Below are 25178 nucleotides of genomic sequence, written 5' to 3' on the forward strand. Positions count from 1 at the left end.
TAAAGTTAATGGAACTTTAAGGTCAAGCTTGAGCCACCATTTAAATTTGGTTTTCCTTAAATTTGACACCACCTTACCATTACTCTTTAGCAGGTTTGTGTTTTTACAGAATGGCTCAGGAAGTAAAGCAGGTCATCTGCTAATCTTACGGTTGGTGGTTGACTGCTCCGACCACCAACCGTACCATTAGCCAAAGTATCCTTGGGCAAGACACTGAATCCCAAGTTGCTCTTCGATGTGAAGTGTGAATGTGTGTGAATGTTAGTTAGAAACCATTAAGGCATAGAAGAAAGTGTTTGTATTGGTGAATGAGGCGTGTTGTATAAAGTACGTTGAGTGCTCAAGTAGAGAAGAAAAGCACTATATAGGAATCAGTCCATTTTCCATCCATAAAAACACAAATAATTCTGTAGGGGGCTCTTAAAGAACACTTTTCTCCGTATATTAAATCCACCAGTGTCTCCCCTTAAACAGCAACCAGTAAAATCACCTCAACATATGGCAAATGAAACTCTAGAGATCCAGCAAATTCCTATTCTAATCCAATGACAACATGATTACTACAGAAGTGCTCCCCGACAATGCGCACTTGTCCTTCGGTTTCCTTTTGAGTCCCGTATTCATTTGCGGTGCTGCGAGCAGAGAATGGGAAAGTGTGATTATACAGTATAGAGCTGGTGAGGGGAGTGTGTCAAAGCGTGCATGCCACACAATGTGCCTGGAGAGATTGATGTTTTTGTCATCCACCTGCTTCAAAGCTGTAAAAAAAAAAGCCGGCTGATGCAAATAGAGAAACCTAGGCAGGCAAGCTCACAAACAAAAGAGGGAGAACCTCACTGCTCCTCTTTGCACGTCTGTTTTTTTTTTTTTGGTTTTTTTTGAGGAATATCTGAGGTTTCTGTTTTGACGCACATTGGGCTCAAATGAACACTGACTCTGAGTCTTGTATCTGGGAGTGGGTAAGTGTTTGAATGCCCTTTTTTCAGTTCTCTTAGGGAAGTGGGAACAATTTAAGGCTGTTGTTGCTTTTTTTCTCTTTCTTTTTTAAATATGATGCATCGGCACAGTGGCAGTGGGAGAAGGAAGCAGCAGCAGAAGCAGCTTCCCTCCCTCTTTCTCTGTCTTTCTCTCTTGGCTCGCTCTCTCCTTCTTGTCACAGAGACAAATTCTGCAGGCGTGCGACACGGCCGGCTTTAATGGCATTCCAGTTGCAAAAAAAAAAAGGGCGTCAAAATGTAGCATCTGAGGATAGCAGAGGGGCAATATAGGCGGTGAGCTCTCTGTGGTCTTCTCTGTCTCCTCTCTCTCTGTCTTGCTCTCTTGTCTGTCTGACCGCTCTCTCCCTTCCGCTGCCTCCAGCGCCGGGCTCCGTCTGGGAGAAGAATGATCTATGGTGCTTTGTTTATCACTGGCCATGGTCACTTCTCTGGAACGCAATTGGCTGGAACTACACCGTGTGGGTCCTGCACCCTGAGTCTCTCTCTCTCTCTCTCTCTCTCTCTCTCCCTCCCTCCCTCTCCCTCTCTTTGAAGGAAGACATGAGCAGGGGTGCCTTGTCCGACTTGCCTTTTTTATCTCTCTCGTTCTTCTTCTTTTTTCCCCCCCTCTCTCCCTCCTCTCTCTCTCTCCGTGGCGTTTTGCATGTATCTGAATGATAATGGAACATATTGTTCTCTGGACCGCTGATTGATTGAATGGGTTGACAGCAAAAAAAAAGAAAAAAGAAAAAAACTGTGTTGACGGCATTACGGAATTTGTGCATGCCCGCTTGTAGATTATCTTGTGTTTTTGTCCTTTTTGAGCACCGTTTGAATGAATGTGTAATGTTTTTTTTTATCTGAATAGCATATTCTGCGATTTTTAAGCGCAGTGGGAGTGTTTGTGGCTTTTATTCTCGTTCCTATCTCAAGACTTGTTTTTTTCTTTGCTTCTTCTTTTTCTTCCACTAGTCAGATTCTAATGTACAAATTATACAAAGCATCTTTTCTTTATTTTATTATTCTGCATGTAATATGTCAGCACCAACACGCTCGGCACTCTCAGTTCCATCAAAGCCAGATAGATTTTGTTCACAGTGTAATCAAATTTCTGTTCTTTTTTCCCATCCTCAGTAAAAATCTTTTTTTTGTTTGCTTTTCTGTTTGTATTTTAAGATCCATTTCAACTAGTTTTTAAAGCTCATCTGATCCATTTACTTGTGATTATTTTACAGGATTTGGAATCTTAAAAGATGTTTTTAACCTTGCTTACATGCAGATTCTCCTTTCCCACACACAAACTGAGTGGGGGACCCATCTACTATCACTTTTCTCCCCCAAATATCTCGTAAGAGTGTGTGTCTGCGTGTGTGGACCGATAAGTGCTGCGTGTGAAGTCTTAGCCCGTGGATTACAGGCCTCACAGATAGGCTTGTATCCAGACTGCTGTCTGACATGAGTTGATGGGATTACAGGAGGCGGGCATCTGTCCCGTCTCTTCACAAACGCACCCTCACCACCACCAATCTATGGGTGGAATTTGGGTTCACCGTTTGTGTGTGTATGTGTGTGTGTTGTTAGGGAAGTTTTAATATATACATATTTTTTAATTAAGGCTGCAAAAACCAGATATTTTATGTGACTTAATGTGCAATTTGTTATTACTTTTCACGCTGTGCGCCCTGGTGCAAAAGGAATACAAGTCTGTAGATCAGGTTTCCAGATCTGAATTTTACCCTTCTAACTTTAAAAAATTTGTTTTTAGTGTTGGAAATATTTTTGTTTGTCAGGCTTCAAGCCGCTGCACAGGCGCTGAAACAGCAGCGCATCGTTTCTAAGGCTCAGTTATCGGTGTCAGTTGTTTCACCCATCCGTGCTATGACGAGCAACATCAGTGCTGTTTGCAGCCTGTCACACAGGAGGACTTGCTGCTTTTCGTTTTGTATATTATGATATCATCATATTCATTAGAAGGGGAAAAAAAGACATTGAAAGAAGTCACGTTGAGCTCACTGGTGACACTTTAGTTACACATCAGTATAATTTTTCTTTTCACATAATTGTGAAATATTAAGGCTGGGAGGTTCCATAGTAATACATAAATAATAATAACAATGATTAAATGCTTAAAAATGATGCCGATTTCTATACTGTGTGTATGTAGTGTTTGCATAGTGTGGTTATTGAATCGGGGTGTGTGTAATGGTTTCACAGTGCATGTGATTTTTGGCATTTTAAGCTGTGTGTTTTTATTTTATTATATTACTCTAATACTGTGAATACCTGCTCAGGGATTGTGTATGCAAATTAGTTAGTAGCTAAATCTGCTAAAATTCATTTTCTCTATTATAAAATCAGTATTTTTGTGCATGATTCTTGGAAAATAAGAAATAATTAATAAAGTAAAATAAGTGTAGGATTAGAGTTAGGTTGACAAAATGATAAGAAACTAAAAAATGTCACACATCAGCAAAGCCGCATACATGTTAGCTTATTTCTGTTAAAATCTATAAAAACAAGTAAAAGTTAATCAAACCCTGAATATAGATGAGTTGCTAATAATAATATTTGTTGATATTAAGAGGTTCAGTATTTTAAGTTGTAAGAACAAATACATACTACATATAAAAATGGCAGTGCACAGAGGCTGGATCGCACTTGTGTTAATCCAGTAGTCTTATTGCTTGTGAAAGAAAGCTGTTCCTCGGTCTGCTACTGCGTGGTGTATAAAGGAACAACAGGCTGTTGTGTTGTGTCCTTTATGACTCTCGGGGACCTCTTGAGGCACTGCTGGGTTTACGGCTCTCGCAGACTTGCGCAGCTTGCACCCAATGATGTGCTGAGCAATGCACCACCCTCTGTGGAGCCTCACGGTCCTTGCTGATGTAGTTGACATATCGGGCAGTAAAGCAGTCCGTCAGACGGCTGTCTTTGGTAGAAGTCCCTGCAGATTTAAAGATTCAAGCCAAATGTCTTTATGCACTTAAGGACACACAGGTACAATTTTGCTGGGTTTCTTTCTTTCTTTCTACATTGGAGTGTAACTAGCCCTTCTGAAGTCCTTGTGAATAGGGACTCCAGGTATTCTAAATTGTCCATTTTGCTCCACCACTGTGCTGTTGAAGGCTATTAGGAGGTGAAGCCCCCCCCACCCCTTGTATAATCCACAGCTCTTTAGGGAGAGGTGGTTGTTGCTGGCTGCTGTTCCAGAGTGGTAACTCCTTCCTGTAAGGCCTCCTTCTTGCCAAGGGGAGATCAGTCCCATAACTGCTGAGTGGTCAGGTGAACTTCACAATGCTGTTTGTGGCCTTTGCTGCCGCGCAGTTGTGGATACTGCGGAGCTCCCAGTGTGACGCTGTGTCGATTCGTCTGTCCTGCAAGAAGAGAAGTCTTTGGAGGCCTGCGGGAGAATCGATGCAGGTAGCATTTAAGATTGCTGAGAAAAAGCACGCCCTGTGTATGTGTGTTATTTCTCTCTGATTAGTTCTGACCCTCTCTTTGCATCCAACGCTTTGTTTTAATCACCGGGCACCACAGGCATCATCCCTCCCAGCTGCACCACGACGAACCTTTGCGCGAATCGGTGATGTCTGTTGATACCATCCAGATAGTTTCATCATCTGAGCCGGGTGGAAACCAAAGCCATGGATGCAAGTCCACTTGAGCTGATTAGCGTGTGGAGTGTGCTTGTTAAGGCATACTGTGAAGTGTGCTTGTTACATATACACCCCTCATGTTTGATTACTGCTGGCGCTTTACGACTGGCGGCTGTGTACAGAAGCACTGCTGGGATCTGATGTGTCCAGCTCCTGTTTTGACAGCACGATATTTATACCTGTTATCATCATCCAGCAGTTTGCCATCGACATATTCAGGGTTAGAGTTATGGTTTGGTTTGCCTTTTTTAAGAAAATGTCGAAAACAATAATGCCAAAATGTGCCATCTTGTAGTTTTTGAAAATTTGCCTTTTTAACTGATAGCTGCAAAAAAAAAATGTTGAACCCTAACCCCGGGGAGGTTGCTTGTCCCTAAGTTATCATGTGTGGTAACCCCAACCCTAACCGTAAACAATTTTTAAAAAAGGGTTAGGGTTTTTATTGATGATGACTGAGACGTCAGAGCGTTATAAATTAAATTTATGAAATCACTGTAGATTAATGTAGACATTAATGAGATTCTATGACTAACAAGCTATAAAATATTAGATTAAGTTATCCTATGTATTAATCCCTCAAGCCTCCAAAAAAAGCTCTTTTGAGCTTGGCTTTGCCGGAGTACCACCAGCAGAATATGTTATAACATATGCTGCGTTATTGGACATGCTTCTCTATAATGCATGCATTTCAGCAAGAATTCCTCTGTGATTTTGCAACTGATTCTAACACAGATTTAAAATACAATGTGAAAAACTTTGGGTGGGTGGTGAAATTGCCTGCTGTGAGTCTCCATCTGGCCTGTGCAGTGTTGGAATGGACCATCCTCCTTCACTATGCCAGGCCCGGAATAAAGCTTCACTTTAAAGGATCAATTCTTTTATTATTGAAGTAGGTCTCAGTAGTGCAGGATAATACATTCTACATTGATCCCCCTCCCACCCAACCCTACCCCATTCCCTACTCCGCTCCTCTCTTCCCCCCCCCTAAAAAACCTTTATTGCCATTCCTTCCAGTGAGGCTCACATTAAAAAAAGAAAGAAAGAAAGAAAGAAAAGACATGTTCGACAGAATAAAGATTTTAGAAAGTGACTGGAGGACAAATAAGCCCATAAACTAGGGTATTCACATTTTAGTGGGAAGGAAAGACAGGGGGAGAAGAAGGAGTCGGAGTTGCCAGCAGGCTTTTTGAATATCATTACCAGCTTTGCAGAGAGAAATTGAAATCATAAGCATAAGGAAAGTACCTGGTAATTAAAACTGTCTCGCCACACCGAGGCTTTGATACCTGCTCAACAAAAGTATACGCGAGTGTATGTGCAAATGAGTGTGTGTGCGCGCACATGCTTCTTGCTTGGATGTACATATTGTGGCTGCATACATTTAGGTGGCACACAGCAGAGGATGTGAGAGTGTGTTTTACACTTTTTACCCCGTCTGTCAGGAGGATGCCTGATGACGCGCTGCATGGTGTGGATTGCCGTGCGCCGTGTCTCTCTCTCTGGAGACGCAGGCAATGTTTGCAGCGAGCACTTCAGCTGAGCAGGAGTGAGCGTGTTAAAACGTATTTATTTTTGAAGTCATGTGCACCATTTAGATTTTTTTTGTGATATTCACACAGAAAAAAAAGAAAACAGGCTTCCTTCAGGTTTTTTTGTATTTAGTTTTGTGGCCTGTGCTGGGGGGGGGGCAAACAGCTTGACGTGTCTGTATCAAAATCAAACCCCCGAAGCATGCGTGCCAGACCCTTATTGAACAAATTTGCGCCAGTGAAGCCAGCAGTTGAGGACATTAATGATCTGGACCCACTGGGGTCTGGTGCTCAGCGCCCACAGGCTACCCGCTCGATCCCCAATCAATAGCTTTTTATTAAAATTGTTTGCGAGGCAACACAAATCCATATTGTTTTGCCTCGGACAGGGGTGGCCCGTGTGAAATATGTCGGACATATTTATATATTTTTTTCCACACGAATGCGTAAAATGATTGGCTGATATGCATGGAGAAGAAAAAAAAAAACACACAGGGGCAGTGGTTTGGCTTTATTGGAATATCCATTTCAGCATTGATTTTCATAAGAGATGCATTTGTGATTATCTTATTTTCTCCTTCCTCAACAGGGTTGAATTACATATCATATCATCCCTGGTATTAAGGCAAAATTAATAACACAAGTAATTATAATACTTACGTCTAATGATATGCTGTGAGGGTCCTATTGATTCAGTCGAGATGCATCTAGGGGAAATGGCTTGGAGCTCTGCCTGGCGACTGGCGCTACCAGCGTGCTGCGCTCTTGACAGCACAACGCTAGGCTCAACCCTCAATCCACACTCAGCATCACTTACACTTAAAAGCCACTCCGTGCTCAGCGATTAAGCTCGCTTATCTACTCGCGCTTGTTTTCTCCTCAAGTAACCTCTGACACCGGCCGGTGCAGTCACTCCTAGCTGGATGTGAACTTTCTCTGTGTTTGAACCCTTTCCTTCTGTTTTAAATTTTTTTTTAAAGCTATCGAACAAGTACTGTTTAAATTAAACTTTTAATTTATTACTTTTCCAACATTCCTGAAACAATTAACACAAAGAATATCAGTATTGAAGTAGGTCTCACATTTTATTCCATCTGTGGTTTTTGTTCTCGCCGAGAGGCCGTCACTGCGCGCTCCTGCACACAAATCTCACTTTGAGACTTGCTCCTCCTCGAATACATACACACCTATATATGTCTTGCATCCTCACAGTCTTCTAAAGATCCACTTAAACATGTCATTTTTACACCGCAAACAATGCGCAGACCTTGTGAGTAATTCCTGTCAATTTTAAAGAGAGAAAAACCTCCACCATCTCGCCTTTTGATTTATTGCTTCTTCGTTTTTAGTCGCCTTTTTTCAAACTCACACTAATCCCAGTTTATGCTCGCATGCAGGTTTTTTTGGTTTGTACTCCATCTTGCTGCTTCTTAATTTTTTATTTAAATTTTTTTTTTTTTTATCTTTTAGTGTTTTACCTGGTTAAAGAGAGGAAACGTGAGAGAAAGATGAGGACGGAAACCAAACTCTGGCCTTGTTGATTCTCAAAGCTGGTAGACAGGATACTGCCAAAAAATAAAAATAAAAATAAAAAAATTTCTAATCCAGGCTTGACTCACAAGTATGAAAATGTGGAGCTGTTAGATGTGAGAAGCTGCATGATAATCATGGAGGGAAAACACATTCGATGGGTTGAAATTTTTTTTGCTCTTTCGCAGAGATCTGACCCAGCTTGGACTTAGGTAAATTCTTTAGATTGTCTAATTTTTTTTAAAAAAGGGTTCAATGTCCACGATTTTTCGTCACACTGGCTGTTCCATAAATTAGACCTCCCTTGCTCTTATCTCATCGTGTCGCTGCATCGTGAGGAAGACGAGCTGCCTTTGAGGTGAAAGGACAGTGGGGTGCAGTTGCAAGTGCTGACCAAAAGAGGGCAACATGATGTCAGAATTATCCCCCCCTCCACCACCATCGCCGCCACCATTACTACTACAACCGCTGCTGCCTCCTTTCACAGCCAAGCCCGAAGCCAGTGCACAGGGAAGAGTTTCGCTGAGGGGGTATAGGTGGCTGGGTGCACCGTCACTCAAAGCTCTGCCTCGCTCTCTTGGCAACAAAGCTGGCCGCCTTGTCACGTGGGCGCCACATGGATAAACTTCTTCACAGTCGAGGCGTAGGTACGGCAGCCCCACTTTAAAGAAATAAAAAAAGAGCAGGGATGGTGGTGGGGTAAACGGGGGGATTAAGCATGACGCTCTTCCCTTCTTCTTACTCTCGCTTCAGACCCCGAAACGTGGTTTGGGCCCTCAGCCAAGCACGTGTGGCACTTTGTCCTGATCCCAAGCTCGTTTTGATTTTGTCATATTTGCATTCTGTCTCTCGCTTACTAACTGTTTCCCCGCCGCCTTTGATGGGGTGAAGCGCGGTGGCCGACGTTTATTGAAAAAGGCACAAAAGAGCAGCGATAGATCACATGCTAACTGACACCTTTTTTTGCCATTCCCTGTTTTTGGGGGGCTGTAAAAATCCCACAGCCCATTTGTTCTATGATGTGACAGCATTGATGATAGGATGACAGATGTCTTACCAGCCCACCCCGTCGGTGCCAGCAGCCACCACCGCCAGTACCCAGTACCCCAGCCTCCTCCTGAAACAGTTTGCCCCTGATTCGGTGGGAGTCCACAGCTGCATTACTCCAGTATGGCAGTACTCCCTTAACCCTGCACACCCCCTCCTCCTTCTTCTTCCTCTCCTGGAGGCGCCCCCCTTCTACCTCCCCTCTAGAGGAGAGAGTGATAGGCCTCTTTGGCACAGCGCTGCCTCTTTGTTCCCTGCCAGGTTGGCTCCAGGAGGCAGGGTCAGCTGTAATTCACTGTGCGGTCAGTAGAGGACGACATGCCCTGCACAGCAGCAAGGGCTCTGGGCCTGGAGGAGCTGACACTTATTGTTCACATTAAAAGGGACTGTTATATCTAACACCAGTGTTTGTTAGCGGTTATTAATAGAGAACAGTCTAATCGCTTGTATTTTAATTGGTTTTACATGCAGTAGCACTGCACTGTAATACATAATGTTGCAGTACTGCCTGTAGAATTCAATTACATCTGATGTGATACAGAGATCTGGGTGTGAAAGAGCTGAATAATTGATTAGTCAACAGACAGAAAATCAACTAAATGATAAATGATTAATTGCATAAGAAAATGCAAAATAACATTTATTTCACGTGGCATTTGGGACTAGACGCGCCGCTCTAATGTCGCTGCTTCAGCTCTTGTCTTCCTTATTACCAGCAGTGAGGTACTCTTTAGCAAGGTGTTTAACCCCCAGTGGAGCCGCTCAGGGGCCAGTAGGTGAGGCGGCGGGGACCGAGGAGAATTGAGTTGCGTCTGTGTTTGCAGGATCCCTGTTTGTCGTCTTCTGTGCACAACTGTGTCTTCATTGTTTTATCATCTCAGCTGAAAAAGACTGTACAGAAACCAGGAGAGGGGCGCTTGGCACCACGGTAGAGCAGCGGTGTCATCTAACAGCAACGAGGTTCATTGTTTAAGCTCGTGTGTAAATGTTGGCTTCCACCCATAGTCCAAAAACATGCATATTAATTTGTAATTCTATATCACGAGTGTTTCCAGAACTTTGAAATCAGGTGAAACCAGGTGAAAAAGAATATTTGATTTTTAAAAAGTAAATACGGTGATACAGTGTAAAAACTGGCTTAGAAAACATGTAGGTATGTTTCATACTCATGTGCAGCCCTTCAGGCTCAGATGCATTACATGAAAAGTAAGAATTTTGTATTGAAACACTGATTTGCAACGTGGCTTCAGTGAAAGTCTAAACATACTTAAGCAAGAGTACAAAAGCTCACAATGTACTTATCATGCTTAAAATAAAAGGAGTATACATATTATATCATCAGATCACGATTAATGATTTATTATTATATGTATTTATCACTTTAATGTTTCAGGCGGAGATGATCTTATTTCACATATAAGTACATTGATATTTCAAAATATGCAACATTTTTTAAATGGCATGGCATACAAAGAACAATAACTGGATACTAAATATCAATTCAGTCAATTTTAATGTGATGATTCCAAGAAAACCCCCAAAATTGGACGACCCCATATGAGCAACAGTGGGAAAGAAAAACTCCCGTTTAACCCTTTAAAGCCGGTCGGAGGGGTCACTTCCGTTTTGCATAACTATTTTTAAATCCCTGTAGAACCGGAACCACATAAGCTAGCGCTATAATTTTTTTTGCATATGAAACCGGAGGAGTTGTACTTACAACGGTTTCCTTCCACATATAGCTTTGCAAAAATTGCATAAAAAGCGTTTGCAGAAACAAAAACATAATATTCCAGAAACACGCTTTGCCGATCTGATCAGCTGTTTGTAACACTTCCTGCGTTGGAATAGACGTCAGCGCGAACTATCGCATGTCCGCCATTACCTGGCCAAAACCAGAAGTGACGGCATTTTCACGGAAAACGTAGTTTTTTACCTTCAGGGCCTTATAAGCCTATACTGGTGTTTTTAAAATTCATGTTTGACTCTGAATAGTTTCTGGGATGCTTAGAACTCAAATTGAACTGCTGGAAATAGTTTATTTTGATGCACATGCTGTTTTTTTTGTGTTTTTTTTGCAAATTATATAAATATATAAAAATTGGTGTATTTCAAAAATAAAACTATGAAGACACTCAAAAGAAATTTCCTGTTGTTGGAAACTATTTTGTGCAACTTTTTTGTATTTACATAAATGTCTCTAACTAGAAATATATGTAAATAAAACAAACAATTTTCAATTTTTTTGTAGTTTATTGCACTTTTTGGCAATTTATGTAGTTACTATGGACTTAATGCATACATATTATTAAAATTTGGCCTATAATGGTTGTATTGATGTATAGCAACTTGAAATGCTCTCAAAAATGGCACTACAGCATGTAAAAATGTAAAGATAAGCTCTAGCGGACTTGGTTCTATGGTAGGTCTTAAAGGGTTAACAGGAGAAACATCCGGAAGAACCAGACTCAGGGAGGGGCAGCAATCCGCCATAACAGTTTGGGAGTGAGGGGAGGAAGACAGGACAAAAGACACACTGTGGAACAGAGCCAGAGATTTAGAATAAGTAATGATTAAATGCAAAGTGGGGCATAGATGTAGTGGTGTAAAATATATTAGAGCAGGAAAAGAAAGCAGCATAAAGTATAGCATATAAGGGTTTAGTACACAAGAGTTCCTCGAGCTCACATAGGCAGTGTTAACCCAACAATCACAGGAGAAACCAGAGCTCCTATAGAAAACCTGCAAACTCTTCAGAGAAAGGCCTTACCTGGGTTTGATCCTAGGACTCTCCTGCAACAAGGGAACACCAACGCTGTAGTTTTATCTACTCGAGTAATGTCCTTGAATATTAATAAATCAGGTTACCATCCACCTTTTGTCCATGCACTTATCAACTGAGGTTGAGAACTATAGTCAACTGGAACTGGGTCCACTGTGGGACCACCCATACCTCCCCTCTGGACATGCCCCTGTTCTAGGGGTGGTTGCCAGGTAAATAATGTGCTCTACAGACGAAAACTGTATTTTAAAATATGTGAGAAATATGTTGTAGTGTAGAGCACTTAGAACACTGCTCTCGATCGCAGTCGATCTCAACAGGGAATTGTAGCAAACACACGGAAGCACTCGTCTCTGAATAAATAAATGGATTTAAAACTTTTATATAATTCCATTTGTATTTTTATACAGCTAAAACGTTGCAGACGTCACCCCGGAAATGTGCTGCGAGGCCTTTGTGAACATGCTGAAGGAAAGTGAACTTTCCTTCAGCGAACATGCTGAACTTTCCTTCAGCATGTTCGCAAAGGCCTCGCAGCACATTGCTGAAATGCTACACGTTTCTCCATCGCTGTGAGCCTGAAAACCAAAAAAACGACACAAAAACAGGCGTACTTGTGAAAACGACACCAGGTCTGGTCCTGACTGCCACACACACACAGACACACAGTCTCCTGTAAGATCCCTAATCCCGTGTGCACCGCACGGGAAACAGCAGGTGCGTTTAGGCTCCCTCCATGTTAAACAAGCTCCTTTATATTGTCTGAATGCTGGAAACAAACTAACTCATTAGAAACACACACCCTGCTCCCTCTTTTTTGGGGGGGCGATATTTTATCTAGGCTAATGCCGTACGATATTTAGACTTCTGCTGAACTCGTCATTTCGCAACATCACTAACATGCGCGTGCATATTTATTTTTATTGCCTTTTTTCCTCCTCTTTTTTTAAAAACCTCCCCCTTCTTGCCAGGTTTTTGTAGAACATTTAGCTAATTGATTATCACATGCCTCGGCCTTATCAGCAAACCGTTATTTTGTAAATGAATATTCAGGAGAGATTTCTCCTCTCTTCGCCTTTGTAGTACATTATTTGTGGACAAAATATGCAAACATTGAGGAAAAGGCAGCTCGCTCTTCTGCCTCGCTGCCTAATTACATTTTGCGCTCGCACCTATACAGAGACGCGGCGTGTATTTATAGAGGAGAATGAATTCACACACACACACACGCACACTCCCCCGGCTGCAATCGCATGCCAGGCATCTGCTTATGAAGTGGCTCTTTTCTGGATCTGCAACTGTACCCCCACCCCTCCACCAACCGTCCCCTCCAATCTTTCTACAAGAGGAAAAGAGAGAAAGGAGCTTAATCGCTCTTGTCTGTTCTGTCTTTCACACACACACACACACACACACACACAGCACCCTTCTCTATCACAAACCCCCTTAAATATCCGCCGCCTGGCTCATCTTCTGTGTGATCAATTTGACTTGTTTATGTTTACGCACCGGCGTTCTTGTTGTCGCCGCCATCTTTGTGATGAGGAGCTCTCTTAGGGAAGGAGAAGAGATGGACAGATGGATAGATGGAGAAGAGGGGGAAGGAGGGGAAGGACGGACTGACAGGTGGAGAAGGTGGGAAAGGAGGAGGGTGGATCAAAGAGCGAGGGGATAGAGTGACAGAGGGGGATTTGACGCTGAGAGGATGGAGAGCGGGGAGGTTTATCTGCGACATCCCTTGTCATCATATATGTAGATGCCTTTTGAAGTTTGCGGCATGTTCCTGAACCCGGTAATGCAGCGCACTCCAAAAAACCCACAAAACAACAACAACAACCCCCCCTCCAAAGAAAACCTAGAGCACCTCATTGCGCCCAGTTAGGCTGCGGCGGCTAATCGTGCTCGCCACAACACACTCTGCTTTAATTTTAGCCATAATGACGGCAAGAAGGGCAAAATGATACTTTAAAGAGCAGAGGAGAGTGGAGGGAAAAGAGAGAAGAAGAGGGGAATGAAAAAAGTGAAAAAAAGGGATGGAGGGAAGAGGGAGACAGAGAGGAGCTGTGAAGGTGATTAGTTGTACTGGCGGATCTTTGCGGTGGAGGAGGTTGGAACACTAATCCTTGCTTTGGTTGGAGACATTTTCGCGCAGTAGGTCCCTTCTTTCCGCCCCCTCTCAATTTTAAGCCCCGTGTCAAGCTCAAGCCCTTCTTTTCCAGCACTCACTTGCTCTCATTTCCTCTGCCTTCTGGCAAGCCCTGCTATTTATAAGAAAAATCATTTTTCTCCTTTTTTCTCTCTCTCTCTCTCTCTCTGTCTCCTTTTGCCTTGCTCTCTTTTCCTCCTTTAAATCTTTCCTGGCGTGTTTGATTTTCTGCCTTACTTAGAGAAGGTGCCCAGATGAGTGGCAGCCGGCCAGGGCTCGTCTCTCTCCGCCGCTCCTTCCTCCCTCCGCCTCTCGTCTTCCTCCATCTCCCCTCACATGTGGTCGTTTTAACAACGTAAACACACGTCTTTAAAATTTACATCGGGAAAATGGCAGCGAGACGCTCTCGCTGTTGCTCCACCAACGACTACCTCACGTTTCCAAGCGTCCCCGCCGCTTTGCATAACCAGTGTAGCGATGTGAATTGGCCCTCTGCCCAGACAATAAGCCATAGATTTTTTTTCTTACAGTATGACATCATTTATCCAGTGCATTATTTTATTGTTTTGGCTGCTTTCTAATTTGATGGATCTCGCTGTTGTCTCAATCATCAGCATCGCTTCTCCTGCTTAATCTGTTCCGCCAAAATGAGGAAAATGTATGTATTTAGAACACTACTCCTGCTGCTGCCTCAGATGCACGTACTGATGAGCTTTAATCAGGACAAAATAGTATATCTACATATATATAAATATATATAGATACCAGCTTTGGCCTGACTCACTACATATAAAGAAAACTTCACTTTTCACATTTACATTCATGCCAAACACTCCAGGGCCTGTCAGTGCTCGGGGCCAGATATCATACAAACTGCCATTGATTTGTTTGTCCTTTGGCCCTTTTCCATGGTTTGGGAAATGAATCATTCTTTTTTTTTATATATTGTTGTTGTTCGTCTTGGCATCATCTGTTTAATCCATACACTCCATGTTTTCCATAAATAACAGGGCAGAACTCGGCTTGGACCGGCTTGTAATGCTCAGTGCTTTTGTTCTCAAAAGGATGACAGCAGCGCTCGAGGTGCTTCACGCAAACACACACACACACACACACACATACACTTAACCGCTCTTTTAGAGGTAGATTAAATTTAGAGGGAGAGAACAGAAAGGATGTACACGGTCAGATCTGCAAGGGTACAAGTTCACGTTTCATGATGCGTGCACGACAGTAAACGAGGGACATGCGAGGTTTTGAATTGTGGAAGTAACTCATCAGCTTTGAATAGCACAGTTTGAAAGGTTCAAGTTACACAGGATGTCTTATTGTTTTTATAACCTTTCAGCTTCTCTCCATTTCCTATTCCTTTTCTCCATCTTTCTCCTGCAAGAGTGGGCAAAATTAATTTCCCTGACCTTTGCCTGGCCCCAACAGTGTAGGGGTCAAATTCCAGCGTTCATTACTCAACCGTTTTTATTTCACTATGAAATATGTGTGACTGGATAACGAGAGCTTGGGGAGTCCAATTATACATTTTTTATTTTCTGATCCATGGGAGGAAAAAAATGAAGAAAATAATTAAGAGAAAATAAACAGCTACCTGGTCAGATGGGTAGTTTAAACAGGGGCTTAAAAAAGACTAAGTGGCTGGGTTTTTCTAATGTGTGTGTGGATTTGGGAGGGGGTGTGTGCATATGGAGTTCATGAGATGGTAGCGTTTGCTTCTAAATGATCGTGTCGTGTATGTGCTTGACTGCAAATTTGCATACTCACACGTGTGGGTACATACAGACAAAAAAAACCCTCTTCTTTTACGGCCTTTGAAGGTACCTGCTGTATATCAACCTCAAACTTAAATCGCTCCTCTTATTTTTCATGAAGGGGTGTTTGGGGCTTTGTATGCATTTCCAAAGGTTGGTTTACACTAATGGACACCAAGGCAATTGTGCCAGGTGTGTGCTATGGATGTAAGCCCTGTGTAAGCACGATAATTGTGCCACTTAGCAAGCCCAAGCTGTGTGGGTTTACCTCCAAATAACCTTCCCCAGCCTTGGATTCTGTAGCTAACAGCTGCCACGTAGTAGTATCAGGACTTAGAGCACTGTATTTAATGTACCTTAGATGGTGAGGATCAAATCTTCCATCTTGTCTGGATAATATTGTACATGACATTTCTCTGAGGCAGAGAAGCTCTGAAGGAAAAATGATCTGACTGACTTACAAAAGTTTTGGTGGTTAAACTTTGTATCCAGCTAGGATGTTAGCAAATAACAATAAATTTCACTTTTACTTCCAGGGTAGCCAACTTCTCTTTAACAGTTATACACTGTCTAAAAGTCGTAAACTGTCATGCTAGCTTTAATGTTTATGAAAACTCTTCAAGTTAGTCTAGTCAATAAGCTAAATTGCTAGTGCTATTTTGTAAACGAATTATTACACCTAATCCTAAAAAGTTAGACGATATTAATTATTTTAAACATACCCACATTATGAAGTTACAGACCCTTGGGAGCAAATGTTTGGTGGACCTTAACAGTCATTGTCTTTCTCCACTTCTGTTTGTTTCTCTTACAGCGTCCTCTTTTTCCTCCTGCCACCAGTACCACAGGGTGTTGAAACAATAATGAAGTTTAGCTCAGAGAACTTTTCCAGAGAAAAGTTTTTTTGAGATGTGTCCACTTGGCAAAGGAATAAACAAAACAAAAACAATAAATATAGATTTACATATTTATATTAATAATGCAAGGAAACAGAAATATTCCCTCCACTGGGGAGGGCAGGCTGGTTCCTTTTGTTAGATCCAACCAAGTTTTATATCATGACTCCACTATGATTGTGAGCAGCTAAAGTTATGATTAGCTAGCATATCATCATTTAACAGCATTGTTTTGATCCTGAATGGGAGTAACAAATTTTTTTTAATAAAAGTTAGACATCAGCAACAAAGAGGAGAAAAGGGCAGGTAAAATAAATAATACAGTATTCTACCAATTACATAATTTTGCTAATATATAGTTTCAAGATGCCACAAACCAAGATTAGATTGATTTCAATTGGCCAAATTAACCTGGGAGAGAGCTTCTAGAAGTCAGTTTTCAGAGGGAAGGTTTTTGAAGATAACCAAACTGACTGACCTGGTTGGTTGCTGGGTGCAGTCCACTGCTGATCAGCAAATCATTTACTTTGATTTGTTCAAAACATGGCCTCTTTGGTGTCCTTACAGAACTTGTCACAGTGTTTTAAGTAGTGCAAATTGAAGGTACTGAAATATCATCTTCCAGATTTAGGAGCATGGGTGACGAGTATCCTAAGGAGACCTCAAATGGAGTTAAACCAGTGGCCAAAGAGGTCATACTACCCATGGCATGTGTGCACTCCAAGTAGATGGGCTATTGAAGACTGCACTGATTTAGACATTCATTCTGTCCACTTGTCTGTGGATGGAAACCTGTGGATAAATTTACTTACTCTTGTACTCGTAGCACTGAACAGAAAGCTTTCGATACCTGGGAAGTGAAATTAAGTCCTAAATCTGTGACTATTTCAGTCAGCATGTTGCGTAGCAGGAGCATGTGGCATCTGCAGGTTGTAGAGCGGATGGTATCTTAGGTAAGTTAAGAGAATGAAAAATGCTTAGAAAAATCATCAACAATTGTAGTAGTCAGAAGTACGTCATTTCAATGATGCCTCAATGATAAAACGTACCAAGGGCTCTGGGTGGACGGGAACCAGTCTAGAGGTCTCCTCTCCAAATTAAGGTTTGTTGCACTGGTAGAGAAAGGGACTTCGTGCAAGGTGAGTCTGATTGAGGTAACTCAAATTTCCTATAGTCTTTGACTAACTTGCGGTAAAAGTTTGCAGAACTCCAGAAGTCTCCGCAGTCCCTTGCCACTGAAAGGATGAGGCCACTCTACCCTTAACTTTCCTAGATCTGCTTTGACCTGCCTCCTTTCAATGACGAACTCAAGAAAACTAACAAAGACGCATAGAATTCACATTTCTCAGTTTTGACAAACAACTTATTTTTGAGCATCCTTACTTGTAGTTGGTGCTACTCCAGGCCGTTTGAAATGATAAGAATGTTGTCTAGATAAACATACACAAACTGGTTGCAACACTCCTGCAGGACATCATTGACCAAGACCTGAAAGATAGCATGGGTATTAGTCCAAAAGGCATCACAAGATATTTGAAATGCAGAGTTGCTGAGGGCTAGTCACTTAGTGCATATGTATTCTTGATAGTACTGTTTCAGCGTCTAGGAGTGAGGCGGGTGGATGAATGATACCTATCACTAGAGAATATAGTTTTCCATAGCTTGTTACTTTGGATGGGTCCGATCTTCTGCATGGGTGTCCATTTCACGTTTTAGAGAGGCAAAGTGAGAAATTGACACAGTGGGCCAGCGTGTCTATTGCATGTTTTTGCTGTTACTGGTTTCAATTATATTCTCGAACCTGACTGCTAATCGGCAGGTGGACTACACTGGATATGCAGGTGGAACTTGGGATGGAGAAGTTAATGCTAATTCTGGCTAGCTAAGCTTAGCAGGGCGTATTAGTAATTCTGCTTATAAAAAAGATGCTAATTTTTTCAGACAAGTTTATCTAAATTAAAGTATTGGCCTACTAAACCTGAACTTCTGACTTTTAAAAAAAAAAGTCTTTTAGTGAAATTTGATCCTGAATAACTGACATATAGTGACTATTCACTTATTTAAATTCATTTCTCAACCTTAATACCTGTAATATCTATAGCTAATTAGATAAGTTCCAATGGACTGACTTTAATGTGGACACTAACACACCACAGTTTCACACTGGGTAAAAGACTCGAAAAAGAACATCCCCTTACATGACTCAAAATGCCAGTCAGTAATGGACTCCATAGGTGTCGAATACAGCTTGATTGAGATCCTCCACTCGCCAAAAGCTGCACACTGACCCTTTCCTTTAGTAACTCTACACAAGAATAAAAGACGGAAGAAGTAAAGGTCTCTTAATCCTCTCACCTTAGCACGCTCGGTAATGGCGAGAAGTGAATAATGTGTGTTCAGGAACCCTGAAAAGAAGTCATCTGATCCAGGCCCCACCCCCCGACACACACACACGCACACACCTTTTTTTTGGAATGACTACTGGGATCTTAAACTATATGCTGTGTCCTTTCCAGCCATACTCCGTCAAGTCAGGGGTCCAGAAGCGCTCCGGACGATTAATGGAGTGAAACTTTAAAACGTGTGAGTCAAATCAAAGGAAGTGAAGAGAGACGGAGCCACAAAGAGGAGGAGGAGAGTTGGCTGAGTTGAGCTTCATCTTTTAATGGCAGCAAGTGTGTGTGGAGAGGACGTAGAAGCAGGAAGGTGGAGGGAGAAAGAGGGAACGTTTAGTTCTGATAGATATTGATAGAGATTGTAATGAATGTGGTGAGGGCATGGCACCCTAAAGCGCTGCAGTGGTAATGCAGGGTGACAGTGTATTTGTACTAATAACCCCTTAAAAGTGGTGATAAAATACTCCACTCCCCTACTGGAGCCCCTGATGGATGTGCTGGGAGTAATTAAACTCCATTAGGCTGCGGGTCCACTTACCGTGCTTCTCTATGTGTGTGTATATGAGTGTGTATTTGAATGTCTTAAAACGCCACTCCCCTCAGGGATCAGGCTAATTCAGGTAGAAGGGCAAGTGTACAGCCATTGTTTCTGTGTGAGTGTGTGAGAGAGAGAGACAGAAAGAAAGGGAGAGAGAATGCCATGTGTTAGTGTGTAGAAAAGCATATGCTGCTTTAGAAGAGCCCGCTGAATGACACACACTGTACATCATTTGGATCTGTGGCGCTAACTTAACATCAGCTCTCCTCTCCAGTGAATTCCCAAGGGCTGGCAGTGCATAGTAGGTGCAGTGTCAGTGTCATTGTCATCCAGCACATGGCTGTGTTTTTTCTATTGACAGGGAAACGCACTCTGCTGTGCTCCTGTGTTGTATTTTTTTTTTTCATACCACAGGAGATGTTTTGACTCAACACTGAGCCAGGGGAGAAGCCTGCGGCAAGACCACCGTACCGGGCTCACTGGGAATAGCAGCGGCCCTGCAACTCCCGCCATGTTTTCGTTTGGCACTCAGATGCACGCAGGAGCAGAACTGCTGCGCAGACACACACAGGCCCAGTGTTAAACAAAGTGGCTGGTAAACAGCAGTATCCATGACCTCCGGTTCAGGCAGAGTAGAGTGATGATGACTACAAATGCTAAAGAAAACAGAGTAAGAAGACAACAAATGATTCATAAACTGCACACGGGCTTTCCCTAAAAGCACAAGCTCGTCTTTGCTGCATGATTCTGGAGGCCGGTGCTTTTGCACCTATAAAGGGCTGATCATTTTTAAATGACCCTCCTGGTGATTAAAAAGCCTTACCTCATGGGTCAGCTCTGAGCCTGTCTGTTTCAGGTGGGGAAAAAAACAAAACAAAAAACATATATATGAGAGAGACGGAGAGAAAGGCATGTCTTGGCATGCATCCAAAACTACATGTATGTCTTTTTTTCTACTTCTTGTCTCTCCCTTCTCCTCCTCCTCCCCACCCACATGCTCTCTCACTCCCTTTCCCTCTCTAATCACACCCTGACTTTACTTGACCTTTCTGTGGCTAATTAGTCAGCTTGTGAAAAAAAGGATCTCCAGCGAAGATGGTGACGATGGCGCTAGTCCGGTACTGCTACAACATGCAAATGCGTTCGTGATTAATTCAGAGACTCCTTTATTGTGCTTTACTCTCGAAAAAAACAAAAAAAACAGTGAGCAGTGGTGACCTCTGCATTGCATGTAGGTGAGAGGAGAGCGCTGGCTTGAATATACGGCGAATATTTCTTTTTTTTTTTTTCTTTCTGCTTAATCTCTAATTTCAGTAACTATAACCACACAGTTCTTTAATATAACCAAATGTATGATGGTGCTGTTTAGAGTTAGAAATAATTAAACTAATACCAGTTATTTGTCTCACGGGGGGAATCACAGTTGATTGTGTTAGTTGTAATGAGTGGGTGGAATAGCGCTGAACAATATCATTTTTTATTGCTTTGCTAATGTCAAATGTGTTTTTATGTGTGCGCACGCATGCAGCAGAAAGCATTTTTGTCTTGGCCGTGTGTGTCCGTGTGTGTTTGTGTGTGAACAGCTGGATATGACTCAAGTCCTGAGCTGATGTCTGTTCTTGGCATGTTGACGTGTGCCTTCAGGTGCATAGTGTTCTCCATTTCACGCATAAAAGAGTTAGTTTGTGCAGACATACACACATGCACACACATAAGCAGGGACAAGGAAAATGCATGCAAAACATCCGCCCACATACACAGACACACTGGGAAGAAAGGAGAGGTAAGAGCAGGTGTGTGTGTGTGTGTGTGTGTGTCACATGCTCAGTGAATCTAGCGTGATTGACTGTGTGTGTGATGTGTCGGTGTCTGCTGCTGCCTCATTATTACAACTTACATATGCTGTTTTTCAGTTTAATAGTTGATCTTCCTTTAGTTGAGAAAAAGGACGTTTAAATCAGGTTCCAGCGGAGTATAATTCTCTTGGAAGGAGGTTTATAATTAGCACGGTGCTAACATGTGTTAACAGACACATGTATAATACAGTATATTGGATTACTATTATATGCACGTGATGGTGGAGAAATAGGATGCAGTTACTATGTGCAGGTAGATATAATCTATGACAACATACAGGTTTGGTATTTCACAGCATCATTTAATCTTATTAAAGCCAGTATGTTTGAGATATGCAACTTTAAAACAAACAAAAGTGTGAAACAACTCTAGAATGTTGACGTGACCAGGGTGGGTTTTTTGTTTGTATTGCTGGAATGATTCAGTTTGAGCCTTTTCTGGGAAAGGATGACAGTAAAAGAAAATAACTGCTACTACTATTAATAAAACATATAACTGTCATGTCACCTAAGCTTGTCAAACCCACGTTCAACTATATGAAAAACAGTGTACGTGAATGATTAACCTTATCATATTATGCTATAAGAGCTGAAGTGGAGATCTCCTGAATCTAAAATATGAGGAATGCAAATCAGACACACACATTTCCAAACATAGTTTTACATTTATGTCAGACTCAGAACGTCTGGTAAATTTGAAATGTAACATCGTCGTGGCACCTGTGTTACCCTGGGTTTTTGAGATTGTAACCTTGAAGGTTTATGATGTGATTTTCCTCCTTTTGGCTCCATTTATGTTCTTTTTTTAATCATATTTTGCACAAATCATATTTTCTGATAATATGAGTGCACTACGTGACATTGCTTAAACACAACGATATCACATCACGATTATCATTGTTTTTGGTTTTTTTGTAAAAAAAAACATCATGGTAACAATATTATCTTAATATTTTTAAGAAATCAGAAAACAGGGCAATAATGCTTTGAGTCAAATTCATCACAACTCTGTTTATATTTTTTTTGTTGTTGCATTTGGCAAATGAATAAAACTCAAAACGGGAGAAGTCGGAGGCAGTGAGTGAGATTGTGTGAAAACTATTACACTATTATTTACCACGTGCATCAAGGACACAATATCATAATTTGAGTGAAATTACTTTGGTTCATGACACCTACATTAACTTGTCATCAATAAAAAGTGAACATAATGTCATCTTACAATGACAGATGAATAGTAGCTCCAGCTCTGAGGTACATTTTTCCCTTTTGTTTGCTTGAAACTGTTTGATCTTTGACTCCTGATTGAATGTTTTTGATGTCTTTGTTAAGTACTGTTTAGAGAATTTTATTTATATATTTATTGTAGAGCATAACAATGTGTGTCCTTATTTAGAGTGGAAATAACGTTCATCTGAGTTTTACATCCACGGGCCTGACCCCTGTCGCTTTACAGTACATCTAATTTGCTGCCCTTCTTGATCACTCACCGAGCCACCAGCTTTGCGCGCCGCACTCCTCGTTGCACAAACTGGCACGCTCTGTTCCATCAAATCACAATTCATCTTTTCACAGCACTCCGACGCCTCACACAGCAAAAATGCATTTTCAGTTTCTCACCCCAGCGCTCAAGGAAATACCTGCTACTCTCCATCAAACGTGCATCAATTAAGCGCTGATGTGAGGAGAAAGGACAATCTATAGTTTGGAGGATTTATTCAATTTGCATCCGTAATTGCGTGCAATTTACAAACTCATTATTTTACAATTTAGTGCATTTAACAGCAGCTGGAGGGCAGATAATGGTGAGGCTATAGGGGGCTAACACAGGCCCCAGATGGGTCCCCCAAACATGATGCAAAGCACAAAAAAAATGATGATTTTCGTCTGTCTGACTTTCCAAACAAAAAGCAAAACATTTTAGATGATTCCAGGAGAGAACAGAGGGAATAAAATAACAACACAAAAGAAAGTTGATACCGGGAAAAGGGGGAGCTTCTAGTAATGATTGTATTTTTACAACCTGACGGGGATAATGTGAAAGATGTCAGCTCTGAATAATTCATAATATCTGCGCAATCGCACCGTATCGATTGGTTTCAATTGACTTTTGATCGAAATAATAGTTTGAATGTTTAATGATGAGAACCCAGCAAGCACAAGCGCCACACGCGGTACAAATCTACCAATCTGGACACGATTGTTTTTTAACTTCCCTTCAGGTTTCGGTATACTGATGCTTGAAAGGTGGCACACATGAGCTCATGAAAGACCTTAGAGCAAAGGTGGGTGGCTTCTTTCAGGCCTTTCGGGTTTGATCTGTGGGTGAGGCGGCTTGTAATAAAGTCCAAGGATTTTCAGTGTGTTGTGCTGTATTTAAAGCTGCCGTGTGTGTCGCATTGCATGGATGTGTCTGTGATGGCCTCTCTCTTCCTCTCTTCTCATAACTGATTGTTTACTGAGTGCTTTCCACCTTTTTTTTCTTCCCGAGCCTGTAAGTATAAAATTTTAATTAGGAACACTGACAGGTCTGGCGCATGATCCACAGCCTTGCATCCATCACAGAAAAAAAAAGGGAGAGAGAAAGATGGAAAGAGAGAGTGAGGGACACTTTCACCACCCCACCCCACCAACGCCACCCCCTCTCCTCGATCTCCCCTCTCCTGACGCCGGACTTGAGCAGCAGGTGCCATATTACTGTGTACAGAAAGGCAATTAGGCAGCATATTGGATGAATGAGGAGTGCATTAATATTAGCAAGTGCATTTGTCAGTGGCGTTTGATGCGAGTCCTTTTCTTTTCTTTCTGCAACATTAAGATTGTGGTGCTCATAAATTCACTGCTTAAACCACCATCTGCTGCGCTGTCAGCCCACACCGAGGAGAGAGGAGAGGAGAGGGGGAGCCATTTATTCCCTTCTGTCTCTCTCACCGGGAAAAGAGAGTGAAAGACAGATAGATAAGAAGAAAACACATTCATTCCCTCCCTTTCTTTGCCCCCCCCCTCTCTCTTTTTTTCAGTTCCACAGGGAATGTGGAATGTGTATTAGGATTTATGGAGACGCTTGGCGCACACTGAGCGACACTGCTCTTAAATCTGGCTCTTTTCCTTTTGTCTGGAGTGCTACCTTCTGCTTACCGACACATGCGTAGACACACTGCTCCTCATTGTGCTCAGCGAGGAGATAAATTCTCAGCCACCTGCCAATTCAAACAAGCACAGAGAATAACTTACAATAAACAGGTGGTTTTGCCATTGTTATTCAGTGCAGCGTGCGGCCAGAGGTCGAGCTCCCCCGCGACCCCTCTCTCTCGTTTGTTTTCTCTCCTTTGCTGCATTTCGCCCCGTGAAGCTCAGCATCTTATCGTCGGTGCGTACCGCTAAGTGACCTGCAGCAATTAATTGAGATTAGCAACAATGAGTGTATATGTCCAACGCTGTCTCTGCCATGCTGTGGGTGACATGTTCTAACACTGCTTTATTATTGTTCACAGATGCCATCTTAATCGGATAACATAAGCATTTGTTTAATTTTAAAATTTTTGTTAATTTAACTAATGTGCATAAAACATATCTTTGGGATGTTTGTGCACAATTAAAACCTTAGCAGTGGGGCCAATTTAGGCAATAAACACAGGGCTGCCTTTTTTGCTCTATGTAGATACATTTAAAATATATTGTAAATACAAATTATTACTAATTGCATCCAAAATTCTGCTGACTTCATTGGTGATCAGGAACTCAATTTTGCACTCTGAAATCTGATGAAGGTTGCTGCTTCAAACAACTTCAGAGCAATGATGCATACGCACTTGGTTTTTATTGAAGTGTTCGGTAGTTAAAGAGAAAAAGTCATTGGAACTTTCAGTTTATTAAAGTCAAAAGAGCGCTGCCTTGTTTGAAGTGGAATGCTCATGATACAGTTTTAGTTTAGCAAATCTGATGAATAAATTTAGAAAATATTGCTCTGACTGGCCTGGATTCTTTTTTTTTTTACAATGTTAAAACTACATGTGCACATCATGGGTTACACTGCACTGCTATTGGAAGTACAGCTTAATA

The 25178-nt window shown here is 41.9% G+C and overlaps 1 protein-coding gene across 13 annotated transcripts in view; it reads left to right on the forward strand.

Annotated features, from left to right (window-relative positions):
* The first annotated feature begins 195 nt into the window (after positions 1-195).
* The window catches only part of LOC146374509 (uncharacterized), a 462267-nt gene continuing 437284 nt past the window's right edge, over positions 196-25178 (forward strand). For 9 of the 13 annotated variants that reach the window (XM_084948992.1, XM_084948989.1, XM_084948990.1 and 6 more), the window contains exon 1: positions 1282-4397. In XM_084948992.1, coding sequence (XP_084805118.1) covers positions 4272-4397 — 126 coding nt within the window. In that variant the 5' untranslated portion in view covers positions 1282-4271. The other 4 variants (XM_084949001.1, XM_084948998.1, XM_084949000.1 and 1 more) reach the window with 3 other exon arrangements.

This window comes from Perissodus microlepis, chromosome 13, assembly GCF_051167445.1.
Source record: "Perissodus microlepis isolate ML-2025 ecotype Zambia chromosome 13, ASM5116744v1, whole genome shotgun sequence".
Classification (NCBI taxonomy): Eukaryota; Metazoa; Chordata; class Actinopteri; order Cichliformes; family Cichlidae; genus Perissodus; species Perissodus microlepis.